The following is an 18478-nucleotide window of genomic DNA, read 5'->3' on the forward strand; positions in this document are numbered from 1 at the left end:
GAAGGCTGAGACTAAAGTCAAGTTTCTACAAAACACTTCTTCTGATTAAAATGATGGAGCATGTCACATTTGTGGATATGTAGCTAATGGGAAAACCATATATTATAAGCAGTCTATCTGCAATTTGGAACAAAGACAAATATGTTTGTGCTCTCTGGAATAGACAGTGTCCCCCAACAAAATTTTGTATATTTGGCGGTGGGGGTTCCGATGTTCCACACACTCTGATGACATCATCACAGGATTATCGCTTGGCATATTGCTTTTTCCAACAATTTAACGTGTTATTGGTCCTGCTCGATCTGCTCCGAACAGGACATGGGAGGCAGGCACACTAACGAGGAGGCCAAAGGCTACAGCCCCTAGCGTCAGTCGCTAGTGCACCTCTTGAGGCCAGGGGAGTGAGGTTTACACCGCACAGCTATCATGAATCAGCTGTCTCCCATTACACTCACCCCCCTAAACATTTACATTTATGCATTTGGCAGACGCTTTTATCCAAAGCGACTTACAGTGCACTTATTACAGGGACAATCCCCCTGGAGCAACCTGGAGTTAAGTGCCTTGCTCAAGGACACAATGGTGGTGGCTGTGGGGATTGAACCAGCAACCTTCTGATTACCAGTTATGTGCCTACTACGCCACCACCACTCCAACACCACTAAACCTCACTCCCCTCCGGGTCACGGCACAACTGTAACCAGTACTGATCGACCCGCTCCAAATGGGACTCGAGCAGGCATCTCCGGCATGGGAGGCGGGCATGCTAAAGAGGAGGCTAAAGGCTACAGCCCCAAATGTCAATCGCTAGTGCGCCTCGAGGCCAGGGGAGTGAGGTTTACACCGCACTTACCAGCTGTCTCCCGTTACAAACGCATATAGCTTTGTTCCTTCATATTGTACTGTAGAGCCATCAGAGAACCAAACACCCTCAGATAGTAGGTAAACCCAGGGAGTTTTATTCTTTTTGGGAAAAGCCGTACTATCAAAATAGACTCCATAACTTCAGGGATCTTTTGACTAGCTCACAATAAATATTATAAATATGCGTATAATTATTAGGTGAATATCCCATCCCACAATAATAATGTTCTTAAATTATTAGTTTTATATTTCCAAGTTTTAAAGGTTAAGTAAAATGAATACATTTGTACATTTGTGATTTCTCCTCCGATGCATTGATATTTATATTAACAGATTATATTTTGCTTCTGTTACAAGGAAAATCTATTCTTGTGAACCTGTGCATTTTGCTAGTTGTTTTCATTGAGCTGTGTTAATTTCACTCAACAAATAACAAATGAATATACTGGTCATGTCAGTAATTTAATTTGGGGGGTTCGCAGGACAGGGGGTCATTCGAGATTTTGAATGTTAAAATATGGGTCTCCTGGAAATGTTGGGAACCACTGTTCTATAGTATAGTCTATAATTTAACATCCAGTTAGTCCCAACAAGCACAGCCTTTTCCATGCAGGTACTGTATAAAGAGCATGTCTTAGAGATACACCTGACATTCAAGAAGTACGCAGTTACTGCCCAAAATAATGTAAGACACAAATGGTCTATATTTATGTTGTTCACTAGCAACCAATGTCTTATCAATGACAATGGGCGATCTTCATTTATATCGCTTGCGCTTTGCACACATAATTTCGCCACCCCATTTATGCCTAGACTTGCATGAAAAAAACAAAACTTCATGGCCATGCTAAGTGATTTCGCGCTTAAGATATGCCATATTACATAGCACATAGCAGTCTTAAAATAGGGTTGTTGGTGTAAATAGTCTTTGTCTTTTTTCAGTTGCTGAGGGAATCAGGGAAACAGACATGATATGCTCTTCTGCAAAATCAGTAGTGACATTTGGATTAGTTATCACAAACTGCAGTGAGCACTGAACTTCAGATGGCCTCTAAGGTCAGCCAGAGCTTAGCAGAGGCTGACAAGTTTGCATGTATGCTTTTTTGCATGTGCATTTTCCACTATCCTCTTCTTTAACTCTCAAGGGTACAGACATCATAACAAAGGGCTGTAGCAAATCCTGTTAAATGTTGAAAATGAACAAATTAACAAGCAGAGATAGCAGGACTGTGAGGGATGTAGTGACACTAAACATCGTACTGCAGTCCCAATATGTGCAATTTTAGATGACCAATGATTGCAAATCTTGCCCTACACGAACAATGAGACGTGTGATCATCACAAGTGGTGAAGTCATGCACAAGTATTTGTATCGTGGTATTTTGGGCAATTTAGCCCTCTCTTATACTTTTTTGTTGATTTTGATTTGAAATATTGTCTGTTCGTCTTTCTAGATTTCTGTCATATTGAAAGAGTAAATTGTCTTTGTTACTTTCATAACCTCCATTCCCTGATGGAGGTAACGAGACGTTGTGTTGATGTAGTGACACTAGAGGTCACTCTTGGGAGCCCCAAACACCTCTGATCTTTGAGAAAAGGCCAATTGTAATTGGTGAGTGGAATTTGCATGCCACGCCCCCAGACATATGGGTATAAAAGGAGCTGGCTCGCAACCACTCATTCAGGTTTTGTGCTGAGGAGTCAAGACAAGGTCCCGGCCATTTCAGCGAGTAGTACAGCATTGTGGCAAGAGGGACACAATATTTCGTTCCTTCCATCAGGTAACGGAGGTTACAAAAGTAACCAAGACGTTCCCTCTCTGTCACTCACTTGATGTTGTGTCGATGTAGTGACACTAGGGGTCCTTTACAAAATGGCACAATAAGCTGAACTGCGTTATGTGGACTGGCGGTGCGAGACAGGCAGACCGCTGTGTGCCTCGTAGTCAGCACACCTGGCCATCACGTAACCTCCCCCAATGCTCCTACGAGCGTCGAACGGTCCCCTGCACCTCGGGGACAAGTCGACTGCACAAAAAAATGGGGACAGGCTAGCCCAGCCGTGGCCTCTTCTCCTCTTTTTTTCTCCCCAAAAAGAGTGGAAATCGTTTACCTTGACTGGGGTCCATAAGTGTCCATGTCGGGGGAGTGTCACTTCCAAGGGGAAGACACCACGGAGACCACGCCCAAAGGGAGGGTAGTGAGTGGAAATACGTCACATGGTCTTACCGAGTCATGCCGGCAGTGTCGCATGCGGAGTGGTCCCTGTGGTAGGTCTTACCCAGGGGGGAGGAGCTCTACATACACGGCGACTGGGGGGCAGCGCTTGCAGGTTCACCACCTGATCCCTAAACGGGGTCGTGGGAACCTTGGGCACATAGCCCGGTCGGGGTCTCAGGACCACATGAGAGTATTCTGGACTGAACTCCAGGCACGTGTCGCTGACAGAGAACGCCTGCAGGTACCTTACCCTCTTGATGGATGTGAGTACAGTCAGGAGGGCAGTCTTCAAGGAGAATGCCATCTTCAAGGACAGTGCCTTTAGCTCAGCTGACTCCAGGGGCTCAAAGGGGGCTCCCTGCAGGCCCCGCAGGACCATGGAGAGATCCCACGAGGGGATGAGGCACGGTCTGTGAGGGTTCAGCCTCCTTGCGCCTCTAAGGAACCTGATGATCAGGTCATGCTTTCCGAGAGACTTGCCATTCACTGCGTCATGGTGCGCCGCTATAGCGGCCACATACAGCTTCAAGGTGGAGGGGGACAGCCGCTCCTCCAGCCTCTCCTGCAGAAGGAAAGCACTGACCCGACTGCACATCTCTAGGGGTCTTCGCATTGGGAAGAACACCACTTAGTGAACAGACGCCACTTCAAGGCATACAGGCACCTCGTAGAGGGGACCCTAGCCTGAGTGATTGTGTCTACCACCGCAGGTGGTAGGCCACTTAGGTCTTCCATGTCCCGTCCAGGGGCCAGACGTGGAGATTCCAGAGGTCTGGTCGTGGGTGCCAGATGGTGCCTGAGAAAGAAGGTCCTTCCTCAGGGGAATTCACTGGAGGGGCTGTTGCGAGGAGTGTGAGGTCCGAGAACCAAGTCTGGGTGAGCCAGTAGGGTGCTACTAAGACAACCTGCTCCTCGTCTTCCCTGACCTTGCACAGGGTCTGTGCAAGTAGGCTCACTGGGGGGAACGCATACTTGTATAGCTGCAGGGGCCAGCTGTGTGCCAGCGCGTCTGTACTGAGGGGAGCCTCGGTCAGGGCTCCCACCTCCCACTGCCCACCATAACGGGCAGTGGGAGGATTCCTGGGAAGAAAACAGGTCTACCAGTGCTTGCCCGAATCAACACCAAATCAGCTGGACCACCTAGTTGTGGAGTCTCCACTCTTCCCTGAGGGTGACCTGTCGTGACAGCGCGTCTGCAGCGGTGTTGAGGTCACCCGGGATGTGAGTGGCTCACAACAACTTGAGACGCTGCTGACTCCAGAGGAGGAGACCCGGGGCGAGTTGCGACATGCGACAAGAGCGCACGCCGCCTTGGTGGTTGATGTACACTACCGTCATCGTGTTGTCCATCCGGACCAACCCATGCTTGCCCTGGATCAACAGCCGAAGCCTCCGCAGGGCGAGCAGTACTGCCAGCAACTCGAGGCAGTTGATGTGCCAATGCAGTCACGGGCCAGTCCAAGAGCCAGCGGCTGCGTGCCTGTTGCATACGGTGCCCCAGCCTGTCATGGAGGCATCCATCATGACGACAACACACCTGGAGATCTGCTCAAGGGGAACTCCTTCCCGAAGAAACGCCAGGTCCGACCAAGGGCTGAAGAGGCGGCGACAGATCGTTGTGACAGCCACGCAATGTGTCCCGCGGTGCCATGCCCAACTCGGGACTCGAGTCTGAAGCCAGTGCTGAAGTGGTCTCATATGCATCAACTCGAGCGGTGTGGCCGCTGCTGAGGATGCCATATGCCCCAGGAGCCTCTGAAATTGCTTCAGTGGGACCGCCGTTCTCTGCCTGAATGAATTCAGGCAGTTCAGCACCGACTGCGCATGCTCGGCAAGAAAAGAGATGCTCTGAACCGGGGAGAGCTTGCTTTTTTCCCAGTTGACCCGAAGCCCCAGCTAGATGAGGTGCCTGAGCACCAGGTCCCTGTGCGCACATAACAGATCCTGAGAGTGAGCTAGGATTAGCCAGTCGTCAAGATAGTTGAAGATGCGGATGCCCACTTCCCTTAGCGGGGCAAGGCCTGCCTCTGCGACTTTGTGAAGATGCAAGGTGACAGGGACAGACCGAAGGGGAGGACCTTGTACTGGTACGCCCGGCCCTCGAAAGCAAACCACAGGAAGGGTCTGTGTCAAGGTAAAACTGAGACGTGGAAGTACGCGTCCCTCAGGTCTCCCGCCATGAACCAATCTTGATGCCGGACACTTGCTAAAATGCGTTTTAGCGTCAGCATCTTGAACGGGAGCCTGTGCAAGGCCCGGTTCAGTACTCGCAGGTCCAAGATTGGCCACAACCCACCACCTTTCTTTGGTACGATGAAGTAGGGGCTGTAGAACCCCTTCTTCATCTCGGCTGGAGGGACAGTCTCTATCGCGTCCTTCCGCAGAAGGGTCGCGATCTCCGCATGCAGGGAAGTGGACGCGGGTGCCAGGTGAACTGAATCACATAGCCGAGTCGGACGGTCCAGGTCAGCCATCACGACGGGTTGGAGAGCGCAAGCCAAGCCTCCAAACTCCGGGCAAGGGGGACCAAGGAGACAATCACGTCGGACTTACCGGCAGGTGGGGCATCGCGGTGGGGTGGAGCCTGAGGCGCCATGTTGAGGGGGCTCGAGCCCCGAACCCGTGGCTGTGCTGAGCCTGGGGACATCGAAGCACTTACCTGGCTCCGGATACCCACCATAGGACCGGTCAGGTACGGGGGAGGAGGGAAATCGTCCCTGCAGTCCGTCAGAACTGGCCTGGCATGGCCGTGTTTGTGCCACAGCTGGGTGTGCAGAGGGGGGGGGGCCGCCCCTGGAGCGCCATACCTGCCATAAAGGGACAGTGGCCGGCGGTCGTGATAACGACGGCCATGAGCACCGGGTATGTGACCCAGGGTATAAGGAAACCACTCTTTTGTTGAAAATTTGGTACTGCAGCCCCTTGGGCATGTGGCGAAATCAAAGAAAAAGGGAACAAAAGATTCTCCTCCCAGCCCTCCACCGTGGGATGGAGTGGTCTGTTCACAACCTCCACTGCAGCGGGTCTCCACGTCCCTGGGTCGCCCATCTCAGGGGTGCTTTGAAGCCTTTCTCGGGTTCTTGGCGGCGGGTCGTGAGACGGGAGGCATCTGCTTCCTGCGGGTGGCTCCACGCCGGGGCCGGGCCAGTTTTTAAATCCAGCAGTTTGTAGGTGAATGAATCGGCGGAGGAATTCAGCTCAGTGAATACAACCGCTCGGCTCCGAAGAGAAAATCTGAATGAGTGGTTGCGAACCAGCTCCTTTTATACCTGTATGTCCAGAGGAGTGGCATGCAAATTCCACTCGCCAATTCCCATTGGCCTTTTCTCAAAGATCAGAGGTGTTTGGGGCTCCCAAGAGTGACCCCTAGTGTCACTACATCGACACAACGTTGATTGAGTGACAGATAGGAAACTGGTGGGATATATCAAGTCGGGTTTGTGCGGAAGATTCTAATTTTAAACAATTTATTAAATATTTTACCATAGCATGAATGTGAGGGAAGCAATTCCACGATTCTAGAATGGAGTTCAGTTCTAAAAACTTTCTTTCACCTCACAGAAAAGCTGTTGAACTTGCAAAGCTCCTGCGGTGTCTTTACACTGCCAATCCATCGTGTCAATCAGTGTGTCCTACTGTATTTTCTGTCTTCTGTGCATGCAACTCAATAATCATCAGAGTGGGTAGGTCAGGGCCCCTCAAAATGTGAGGACTAGATGGGGATGCAACATCAGTGCAATGGTTAGACAGTATTGAAAAGCCCTTTGTCCACTGACATGTGCTCCTTTTGGAAAGAAGTGTCTTATTTCACAAAGTGTGTCCCACACATATGACCGACAGGAAGTGGAATATTTTTCCCTTTCCAACAATGCAAAATCAGTGTGATTTGAATTTAAATTAGAATGGTGATACTTTATAAAATTGTTATTAGTTCTGGCCAGCAGGAGTCCTTCTATCTCCAGATCAAAGCCATGGCAGAGGAATGATGGATTTCTCTGTGGAAGTCAGTGCTTCCAGCACCCAAGGGGAAAATAATGATGGGTCAGGCAGGTCGTCTACCTAACTGCTCTGTCCCCTAGAGGTGTACACAGCTGTGCAGAGCTCCTTCATATTGACGGGGGGAATCACCAAGGTCTCAAAGGCTGCGTCTGAATTCCTGTACTTTCATAGAATGTTCTGAATTCAATGAAGAGCTCACTTTGAGTTAGTTACTAACTTTGACCTATGGTATACTAAAAACAACCGTTAAAAAAAAAAAAACAGTTCTTTTGGGCATGGTTAAACAAGCACCATTTAACCACAAGGAACAACATTCTTGGTACCTGTTCTGCCCTACAAAGGAAAAATGCAGCAACTACTATGCTAACACTGGAAAAATGGCTTCAATTGTGGATTTTATAGTTACTGAAACTATGTCTGTTTTCTTTTAACCTGAGAATAGTCAAGGCAAATCAGTCTGTCACAGAAGAGATCATAGACTAAGACAGGGTTTTTCAAACTTTTTAATGTCAAGAAGGACCCCGTAATATGATGAAATGATTGTGAGGGACCCTATTCATGAAATATACAGACCGCTATATATTTTCATGTATAAATTATATACATTATACTGTGTATGAAAAATGGTGAGTGTTACTTTATTAAGATATACTGTATACAGTATTGTCATTGTATTAAAGCCAAAATTAATCATTATTATCTATTATCTGTATCATAAATACTTGTATTCAGACACGATACTCATTTGACGCACTGCTGTTTAGATACTGTGTAGCAGGGAAATATGCATATTTGGATGGAGGGACAATAACTTGATTGCTGGTAGACTTTCAGCAATTCTTATTGATGATAATACTTGGTCTCTGGAATGACAGACCCACTCAAATAAAGTACTGTGGTTAAGTTGCAATTAGCAGTAGAGCTGTAATTTATTGTAATGACAAGAGATCCTCTCTTGTTTGACTGTGTGTGATTTTGTTTGTTATATTGTGTGCGCAGACTCTACAGATGGGTATCCAGCATTTCTCGGGGCTGTTCGTGCTGTTGTGTGTGGGGGTGGCGGGTGCTTTACTCACTCTGCTGGGGGAGCACGCTTTCTTCAGATTCATCCTGCCTCACCTCCGCCACCAGCAGAGATTCAAATACTGGCTCCACACCAGTCAGGTGAGTTCGTGCCACCATATGCTACAAATGAAAAAGCAGCATGATGGTTTAATAACCTTCAAAAACACATAGGGGAGACCTGGGCAAGTTATCTAACTTTTTACTCCAGTGAATATTTCTTAGGAGTTGTCACAATGAAATCTGACATTAAATGTGCTTTACGTATTTGTTTGTTTGTTGTATGTTTGTTTATTAGTGTTTTTATGAAATAGTATGCAGAAAATGTTCCTAAAATAAGTGTCCTGAGATATCTCACTGGTTTAGCATTGGACTGTGTAAACCGCAAACAAATCAAATCAAATCACTTTTATTGATAATAATGTGGCCACAAACTGCTGTCAAATTCTTTGATCAGCCAATCAGCAGACTTTTATGTGCGTTCTGTCTGTCAAGCATTTTGTGCGTTGAAATGCAAATTTAGTAATTGAAACGGATCATTCAGGTTTAACGACATATTCAAATTCATAACAGTCATCAGTGAAGGGCACTATTTTGCTACTGTTGTTTATGACAACAGTGCAGTGTTTGGCAAGCTACTCAAAAAATTTAGCTAGTTAAGCTACCAACTACTCCAAAAAATGTGTTCAGCTAAACTAAAGCCACACTTCAGAGAAAGTAGCAAGTTACACTACAAGCTACACGCCAAAAGTAGCTTACTACATTTAAGCTACTTAAGATGCACAGAGCATCCTGTAGACTAAACATCTAAAATACTAATCACGTGATGTTTATCTAAAGCCCTATTTGGACAGGACTAGTTTTCCCTGAAGAGGTCAGAGAAATTTGTGTTTCACAGACGTACTTTGTAGATTTTAATCCCGTCCGAATCTGACAAATCTGTGTTTTTCTCACACAACCTCTGTAAAAATTCCAGAGCAAATTACCTACTGTTTTTCGGCAAACTCAGGGGTCCTCTGAGATATATAATCCTGTCCGAATGCAAAAGCATGTGATTGCTTTATATTGAATTTTCACAACGCTTCTCCTCATGTATTTTGATCTACTTAAACTACTGTCTAGAACGCCTGCTGAGCACCTTTCAATTTGGATGTAGATGTTTTTTTTTTACATCCGACAGAAAAATTAAAAAATAAAATTATAAAGGAGAGCCAAATCGTGGAAACTGCTCAGGTAAAGTAAGATACTCATCGTAATTTCTCCGCTCAATTACATAATGTTATATTTGTATAATTCACAGATAAGTATTGTTTATTTCAGTAGGTTTATTGTAAGCAGCCACTTTTATAAACTCATGTGAAGTTTATTTTAATAGGCTTTTTAAAATAAGTAATTTATTATGTATAATTAATTACAATTAAATAAAAATAAATAAATAAAGTTATTTAAAATAGATTTTTAAATGATAAGTCATTTTAAACTTAAACAGATAAAGTTTAAAAGATACATTAATTTTATCACTTAAATTAATTCAATGTGTTCAACCATCTGTAATGCCCACATCTAGAAAACAGACACTCCCAGCTCTGTAATAAACATGGAGATCTTAGTCCCGTCTGAATCCGTACATGAAATCACAGACGTCAGGTGATAATAATTGTAACTCAAACGTCGTTTAGAAAACTAATCCTGCCCAAAAAGGGCTTATGCCATGGTACAGTATAGTGCAATACAGTATACAGTATGGTGCAATATGAAATGTATGTGCATGTAAAAACATGTAAATTCTTGTTTATACATACTACCTCTACAAACCCATGCCCATTTGAACATAATGTCCTTTGAACACTTCTGTATAAAAACTTTTACATATACTATTCATCTTATCCTTTAATTCTGTGTCTAGCTGTTGTATTTCTGCATGTACTTTCTTGTGGGGGTGGGGGACAGGTTTAAGTGGTTTACGAGGACTACGTTACAAACTGGTAATTACAAGGGTATTATGCTATAAATGTGCTTTATGAGGACATTTCTAGTGTCCCCATAATTTAGATCACTTAAAAAACATACTAAACGATGTTTATTGAAAATGTAAAAATGCAGAAAGTTTTCTGTGAGGGTTAGGTTTAGGGGTAGGGTTAGGGGATAGAATCTATAGTTTGTACAGTATAAAAATCATTATGTCTATGGAGAGTTCTCATAATGATAGCTGCACCAACATTTGCGTGTGTGTGTGGGGGGGGGGGGGGGGGGGGCAGGTTTCAGTGGTTTTCAAGGACATTTTTTTAGGTTACAAACTGGTAATTACAAGGGTATTATGCTATAAATGTGGTTTATAAGGACATTTCTAATGTCCCCATAATTCAAATCTCTTATAAATCATACTAAACGATGTTTTATTGAAAATGTAAAAATGCAGAACATTTTTTGTGAGGGTTAGGTTTAGGGGTAGGGTTAGGGTTAGAATCTATAGTTTGTACAGTATAAAAATCATTATGTCTATGGAGCGTCCTCAAAATGATAGCTGCACCAACATGTGTGTGTGGGTGTGTGTGAACACATGTGGGCAATAACAGTGTGATATCTGATTGTATCAGATAGTAATACCATGGTACTTTGAGATACAATTACCATATTTTTGTACTATTCTGTACATGGTGCTTCAAAGTACTTCAAAGAATACCATGGTGCTATCATGGTAATTTCATATATGATTACCATATTTATATACTGTACAATTAAATTTAAATGGTGCTTCAGGGTAATTCCCTGTAACCCCCTTCTTTTCTGGTCCCTTATAAATGATGATGCTAGTCAAGCGCAGATTGAGTTCATCCTCTTTATTGAGCTGGCATATCTGTTTTTAATCTGCTCACGATCTGTGAGATCAACAGTGGGGGGATAAACACTGTCAAAAACACTTTCTCCGCTCCAAAACTCATCCATCTTTCTCACAGCCAAATTCAGACTAAAGTGCAAAAATCAAGCGTTTATTTTATCACACACACTTGCGCAGGCATTTCATTGCCCTGAACAATGTTATATGTTGTACAGCGCTAGCAAAGCTAGCCTATATCTTTCCCAAATTAGCTGATAAAGAAACACTGCATCTTAAAATACTATGCTAAAATTTGCACATAATACATTTACAGTTGTTCATTAAGCACTTATTTAACAGGTTAGACATATACATGTAAAATTATGAAAATAAAGAATTAATTCTTTAGTACTGGTGGAGTGGAGCACATTTCAACCTACCGTCTTTCTCACAGCCAAACTCAGACTGAGAGAAACGTGATGGTAGGTGCGAGAAAACTCTACCAGATGTTCCCCTTTCCCCCACTAGAGAACACATTTTGTCCATTAACAGGACTGAATATAATTTCTTTTTACAGAACAATTACAATTATATTGAAAAACATTTCCTCTTTATTTTGAACTTCAAATTACCCAACATTTCAAGTTTTACTCTGTTACACCCCCAGGTAATGGTACATGTCCAAAAAACATGATAATGCCATGGTAATTTTTTATGTGTTTTCATGTAGGCTACTAAATGTTTTGATAAACTTTTGGTGGTAAAATGTCTTTACCTGAAGTGCCGTTCACAAGCTGCACACGTGTTGAACTTAATAAAGACCTTCTTCATCATTGGCAAACAATAGGATGCATTTGCATGTTTGATTTCCATTGATTGCAGATCCACTGCAACCAAAGTTATCTTTATTTTCCATATAGACCTTTTTCACAGACTGTGATGTAGCGTTTCAGCCTTATTTATTCGCTTTTTTTTTATTATACATATTTAAAATATTGAGTGTAAATTTATAACATTATGCTTTGTCTTATATTACCCTGGAATTAGTTTAAAAAAATTAATTAGCACAGCTGCAAGGGGGTTTCAAATACAGCTGCTGAGAGAGTGATTGGCTGTGTCTCGTTTGGAAGGATGCGTCCTGCGGAGGTCGCATTTGTCGGCCGCATACATCATCGAGGCTGTCTCGTTTCAGAAAAGCAAGTAGGACACTTCGAATGCAGCCTTCGAATGCGACCTTCTTTCACGGGAATTCGGAGGAATGCATGAGGTGTATCCTTCATGGGCACTCACAACCCACAATTCTTTGCTTCAACGGAAATGTCTAAAATAATGACGCCAGTTTGCCCGTAAATATGATGTTCAAACGCAAGGAATGTTAATTCCCAAGTTGAAGTACCTCAGTAGATGGGTGCAGAGTATATAATATGTAAAATTATATTAATATATAATTAAAATAAAGTATTAGACTAAAAGTACACCTGTAAAATCTATTTTCTTTTCTCTTTACATCATTATAACTCTCCTAAAATGTACCTCATACATTCCCTTCCAGAGGGACTTTGTTCTCACTCAAAGCACTTGTTAAAGAGCGGCGTGCTGTCATAGCAACCATGTTACGTTACATTTCCATTTGTCCTACGAAGGCCGTCTCATTTAAACGAGGGTTGTTTAAAGGAGGACACTCGGTATACTGCAGCCTTCAAAGGACGCGTCCTACCTAGCATGCAGCCTTCCAAACGAGACACAACCATGGTAAATTTGGCATCTTATCCCATTTTACTATCTTAAAGGCGCACTCATTAATTCTAATCCAATACACTTTTTGTCAAATTCTGCAAATATCTCCTCACAGTCTGCTAGCTGTCTGTTCTGTGGGTGAGCTGAAAAAAAATCTAGTATTTGTACACAGCCCTGGCACTGTAAATGGGACAAAAACAAAGTGTATCGGACCGATCCACACAACACTACTCCAGCCAATCAGCATCAGGGAGTGGTTCTTGTGCGTGCACAGGATGGGGGGTGGGGGCAGGGCGATAGGGAAATTTATTAGAAGAGCGATGGTAAATCTGGCTGATGCAAACTTTCAAAACTCCAAGGAGGACAAATGGCTGAGAAACAGACCAAGAGAAAAAGGTCAGATGAATATAAACTAAAAAGGAAGAATTATGTAAGTCAAGGGCTAGGAGCCGTGTCAACAGCAATGCAGCAATGGAGAGGTAAAAGGCTTGAAGATGGATGCAGAAGTTGCTCTTTTTCTTCTTGATAGGTGGGCAACATAAATGTTGCTATGTTTCACAGAACCCATATATGCTGTTGTTGTGATGTTAGATTTAGTAGCAGGAGAGTTGTAAGTGTCTGGAGCTGGTGTGTGTAAAACTGTCTCGCTTGCATGAATTTGGGGGGCGGAGCTTCCAAAGGAGAACTGAAGGGAGGGGTGTGTTTGTTTTGGCAGTTGAGTTCGAATATCAACAGTGTTTCTCAGGAATCGCTAAGTGCACCTTTAATCCACCTCTCTCTATTTTTTTCCTCTTCTGGAAAGTCATTCATACGTAATAGTGGATTTTTTCTTTTGGTCTTGAACCAAATGGTAAGTGAAAATAATATTTGCTGTGATCTCCCATTCACTCCCATTCACCACTGTCGAAGTTTACCCTGCAAACTTTTACTTCCGCGTTCCAAAACCAGAGTGTGAAAAAGGTCTATTTTAAAATATTCCGTGAGTGTTTTGGTAAGTGAGAGGGCTCACCAAATGATTCACCAGCGTGCACGTGAGCTTTCTGAGTAATTCAGATTGATTCAGACCTCTTTACTATCACGTGTGACCAATTCATTGTACAGAACCGACTCAGAATAACGATTCATTTGTGAGTCTGACATCTTTAGTTCTGATTCAAAACTGGCGATAGTAAACACCAGGGTAGGGTTGCATTAGCTGTGCAAGGTCTTACTCAAGGTGAGATGTAAAGTTCACACTAAGGGCTTAGTAACTACTAGTTAGTTTGTAACTAAGTCAGTGCTTAATTTGGTTGCACCACCTGTTCTTAAGGCAAGACTTAACTAGTAGGTCATAAGCTCAACGTAAAGTAATGCATAGTTGCATAATATGACATTTACTTCTATTGATCTAATAAACAGCCTTTAAATTTGTACACAGAAGTGTTAAAAATCCTTGAATTTCATTTTGATCTTTTTACGGTTGATGCTCAAACCTTGTTTGCTCACGTAACTGTCAGCTGTAATAAATTATATCCCCATGAAAGTACGATACGTAATAAAACAATATTTCATTAATGGTATATTTAGCCTATGTAAATAACAATATTCAATAGCTGTATCTGAAATGAATAAGGTGCAATAAATAAATAAATAGTAATACAACAGGCTGAAAAAAATAGACATTTATTAGGGCCCAAGCACTTTCAGTGTGGAGACCCTATTGCTTTTCTAAGGATTATTAGGGCCTAAACACTAAAAGTGCGGAGGCCCTATTGCTTTTCTAAGGATTATTATTAGGACCCAAGCACTAAAAGTGCAGAGGCCCTAATGTTCTTAAAAGGATTATTAGGGCCCAAGCACTGAAAGTGCGGAGGCTCTATTGTTCTAAGGATAATTACTATTATGGCCCAAGCACTGAAAGTGCAGAGACCCTATTGTTCTTCTAAGGATTATTAGGGCCCAAGCACTGAAAGTGTGGTGGCGCTATTGTTCTTCTAAGGATTATTATTATTATTAGGGCCCAAACACTGAAAGTGCGGAGACCCTATTGTTCATCAAAGGATTATTAGGGCCCGTGTGCTGAAAGTGTGGAGACCCTATTGTTCTAAGGATAATTATTATTAGAACCCAAGCACTGAAAGTGCAGAGGCCCTATTGCTCTTCTAAGAATTCTTCTTCTTCTTCTTTTCAAGGTTTTCTGTACTTTTGGGGTACTTAACATGTGTGAAAACTCTTGAAAGTTTGCACACGCATCAGAGTCATCGGCCATTAGGGCTGGGTAAAGTTGCAGGGGGGGGGTGTACAGGGGGGCTCTGTAGCATCCCCTTAAAATTGGGCATGTAAGGGGGGGGCTCTGTAGCACCATCCTTTTCACCTACAGTCACCAAAATTGGTACGTATATAATTCTCATCAAGCCGAATAACTTTCATACTTACAGTCATTAGCTCACCCAACAGGAAGTTGGCCATTTTGGATAATCTGAAAATCGCAGGCTCTGAACTTTTAAATACTCATCCTAAGGGATTTATGTGACTGGCACCAAATTTGTGCAACATCATGCCAAGACATTGTAGATGCTAACTTGCGACCAGATTTTTAAAATTTGAAAGGTGTCACCATGGTGAAGCAATACATTTATGGCAGAAAATGGGAAACAGGAAGTCCCTTATATCTTCTGTGTGCACTGTGTGATTTTGATGAAAATGTAGCTGTATGTTTGGTAATGGGCGCTGATCACATGGATGTGACTATTATGGGTCATGGTCATAGCGCCACCAACTGGCAGCTGGAAGTATGGTATTTTTAACAGACTTTGAAATAGCCCTCTTATGTTTTCATGAATTGCTTCAAAATTATTTTGAATAAAGTCAAGACACTGCTGATGTAAAACTGTCAAGGGATATTTGATATCTTAAATAGTATTGCCATGGCAACACATTAATTGTTATTATTCCTTTCTTCCTATATTTGGGTGTTTTTGAGGCACTTGGCATGCTTAAAATTTCATGAAATGTTGCACAAACATCAGAGTCGTTGGCCATTAAAGCTGGGAAAAAGTTCACGCATGGGCATGTGGGGGGGGGGGCTCTGTAGCACTCCCTTTAAAATGGCATGTAAGACAGCCTCTGTAGCACCCCCATTTTCACCTACAGTCACCAAAATTGGTACATATATAGTTCATCAAGCCGGACAACTTTCATAATTAGAGTTATTAGCTCCGCCCAACAGGAAGTAAGCCATTTTGGAATTTTTTTAATACTACAGTCTCTGAACTTTTAAATACCCCTCCTAGGGGATTCATGAGACTGTCACCACATTTAGACAACATAATACCAAGACATTGAAGATGCTAAATTGTGAACAGATTTGATATATCGAACTATGTTGCCATGGCGAGGCATTAAATTAATGGTGAAAAATGGTAAACAGGAGGTGTCTTCTATCTTCTGTGTGCAATGTGTGATTTAGATCAAATTTGAGATGTATGTTTAGTCTTGGGGGATAATCACATGGATGTGACTATTTTGGGTCATGTAGCACCACCACCTGGCAGCAGGAAGTGTGGCTCTTACAACAGACTTTAAAATAGTCCTCTTATGTTTACCAAAATTGCTTCAAAATTGTTTAGAATAATGTCAAATGCCCGTCATCGCTGCTCGCAGCTATATTTCATTTTAATATCTTATATATTTCGTATATGTTGAAACTTGACTCCAGGCGGCGTACACAGGAAAGTGCACCGTTAGTTCGGTTTCACGCTGTAGAAGTAAGTTTTTTTTACCAAATGTTTTCTCCCATAAATTTAAACGAGTGTAATGCAACATTATGGCCTGTCAACCAAAACATGAGCTCACTGATGTCATTAAATTAGTCTGCTTTTTAATTCCATAAATATTTAGTTTATACGTAAGGTTACGTTCTACCTAAGTTTACTGGTGCAGTGCTCACATATTTACAGTGCATCCAGAAAGTATTCACAGCGCTTCACTTTTTCCAAATTTTGTTATGTTACAGCCTTATTCCAAAATGGATTAAATTCATTATTTTCCTAAAAATTTTACAAACAATACCCCATAATGACAACGTGAAAGAAGTTTGTTTGAAATCTTTGCAAATTTATTAAAAATAAAAAACGATAAGAAAAAAAAAACATGTACATAAGTATTCACAGCCTTTGCTCAATACTTTGTTGAAGCACCTTTGGCACCAATTACAGCCTCAAGTCTTTTTGAGTATGATGCTACAAGCTTGGCACACCTATTTTTTGGGCAGTTTCTCCCATTCTTCTTTGCAGGACCTCTCAAGCTCCATCAGGTTGGATGTTGAGCATTGGTGCACAGCCATTTTCAGATCTCTCCAGAGTTGTTCAGTTGGGTTCAAGTCTTGTCTCTGGCTGGGCCACTCAAGGACATTCACAGAGTTGTCCCAGAGCCACTCCTTTGTTATCTTGGCTGTGTGCTTAGGGTCGTTGTCCTGTTGGAAGATGAACCTTCGCCCCAGTCTGAGGTCCAGAGTGCTCTGGAGCAGGTTTTCATCAAGAATGTCTCTGTACATTGCTGCATTCATCTTTCCCTCGATCCTGACTAGTCTCCCAGTTCCTGCCGCTGAAAAACATCCCCATAGCATGATGCTGCCACCACCATGCTTCACTGTAGGGATGGTATTGGCCAGGTGATGAGCGGTGCCTGGTTTCCTCCAGACATGACACTTGCCATTCAGGCCAAAGAGTTCAATCTTTGTTTCTCATGGTCTGAGAGTCCTTCAGGTGCCTTTTGGCAAACTCCAGGCAGGCTGTCATGTGCCTTTTACTGAGGAGTGGCTTCCGTCTGGCCACTCAACCATACAGGCCTGATTGGTGGAGTGCTGCAGAGATGGTTGTTCTTCTGGAAGGTTCTCCTCTCTCCACAGAGAAATGCTGGAGCTCTGTCAGAGTGACCATTGGGTTCTTGGTCACCTCCCTGACTAAGGCCCTTCTTCCCCGATCACTCAGTTTGGCCAGGCGGCCAGCTCTAGGAAGAGTCCTGGTGGTTCCAAACTTCTTCCATTTACGGATGATGGAGGCCACTGTGCTCATTGGGACCTCAATTCTGCAGAAATTTTTCTGTACCCTTCCCCAGATCTGTGCTTCGATACAATCCTGTCTCGGAGGTCTACAGACAATTCCTTGGACTTCATGGCTTGGTTTGTGCTCTGACATGCACTGTTAACTGTGGGACCTTATATAGACAGGTGTGTGCCTTTCCAAATCATAACTGAATTTACCACAGGTGGACTCCAATCAAGTTGTAGAAACATCTCAAGGATGATCAGTGGATGCACCTGAGCTCAATTTTGAGTGTCATGGCAAAGGCTGTGAATACTTATGTACATGTGATTTTTTTGTTTTTTATTTTTAATAAATTTGCAAAGATTTCATTGGGGTATTGTTTGTAGAATTTTGAGGAAAATAATGAATTTAATCCATATTGGAATAAGGCTGTAACATAACAAAATGTGGAAAAAGTGAAGCGCTGTGAATACTTTCTGGATGCACTGTAGTAGTGCAAACATTGTGACTTAGTGCCCATTTACTCCACAACTAGGCTAAGCTGAAACTTACGTATAGCTGGTGCAACCGGCCCCAGGTGCACGCATGATGTAGCGGTGTAGCGTTTGTCAACTCTACCCTGCTATCTAATCAGAAATATACACTGGTGGCCAAAAGTTTGGAATAATGTACAGATTTTGCTCTTATGGAAAGAAATTGGTCCTTTTATTCACCAAAGTGGAATTCAACTAATCACAAGTATAGTCAGGACA

The 18478-nt window shown here is 43.0% G+C and overlaps 1 protein-coding gene across 1 annotated transcript in view; it reads left to right on the forward strand.

Moving 5' to 3' along the window:
- LOC127441516 (glutamate receptor ionotropic, NMDA 3B-like) overlaps positions 1-18478 on the forward strand; it is a 91436-nt gene that overhangs the window by 67273 nt on the left and 5685 nt on the right. The window contains exon 7 of the mRNA XM_051699039.1: positions 8082-8246. Coding sequence (XP_051554999.1) covers positions 8082-8246 — 165 coding nt within the window. The remainder of the gene's footprint in view (positions 1-8081; positions 8247-18478) is intronic.

Source organism: Myxocyprinus asiaticus, chromosome 5, assembly GCF_019703515.2.
Source record: "Myxocyprinus asiaticus isolate MX2 ecotype Aquarium Trade chromosome 5, UBuf_Myxa_2, whole genome shotgun sequence".
In the NCBI taxonomy this organism is placed as follows: Eukaryota; Metazoa; Chordata; class Actinopteri; order Cypriniformes; family Catostomidae; genus Myxocyprinus; species Myxocyprinus asiaticus.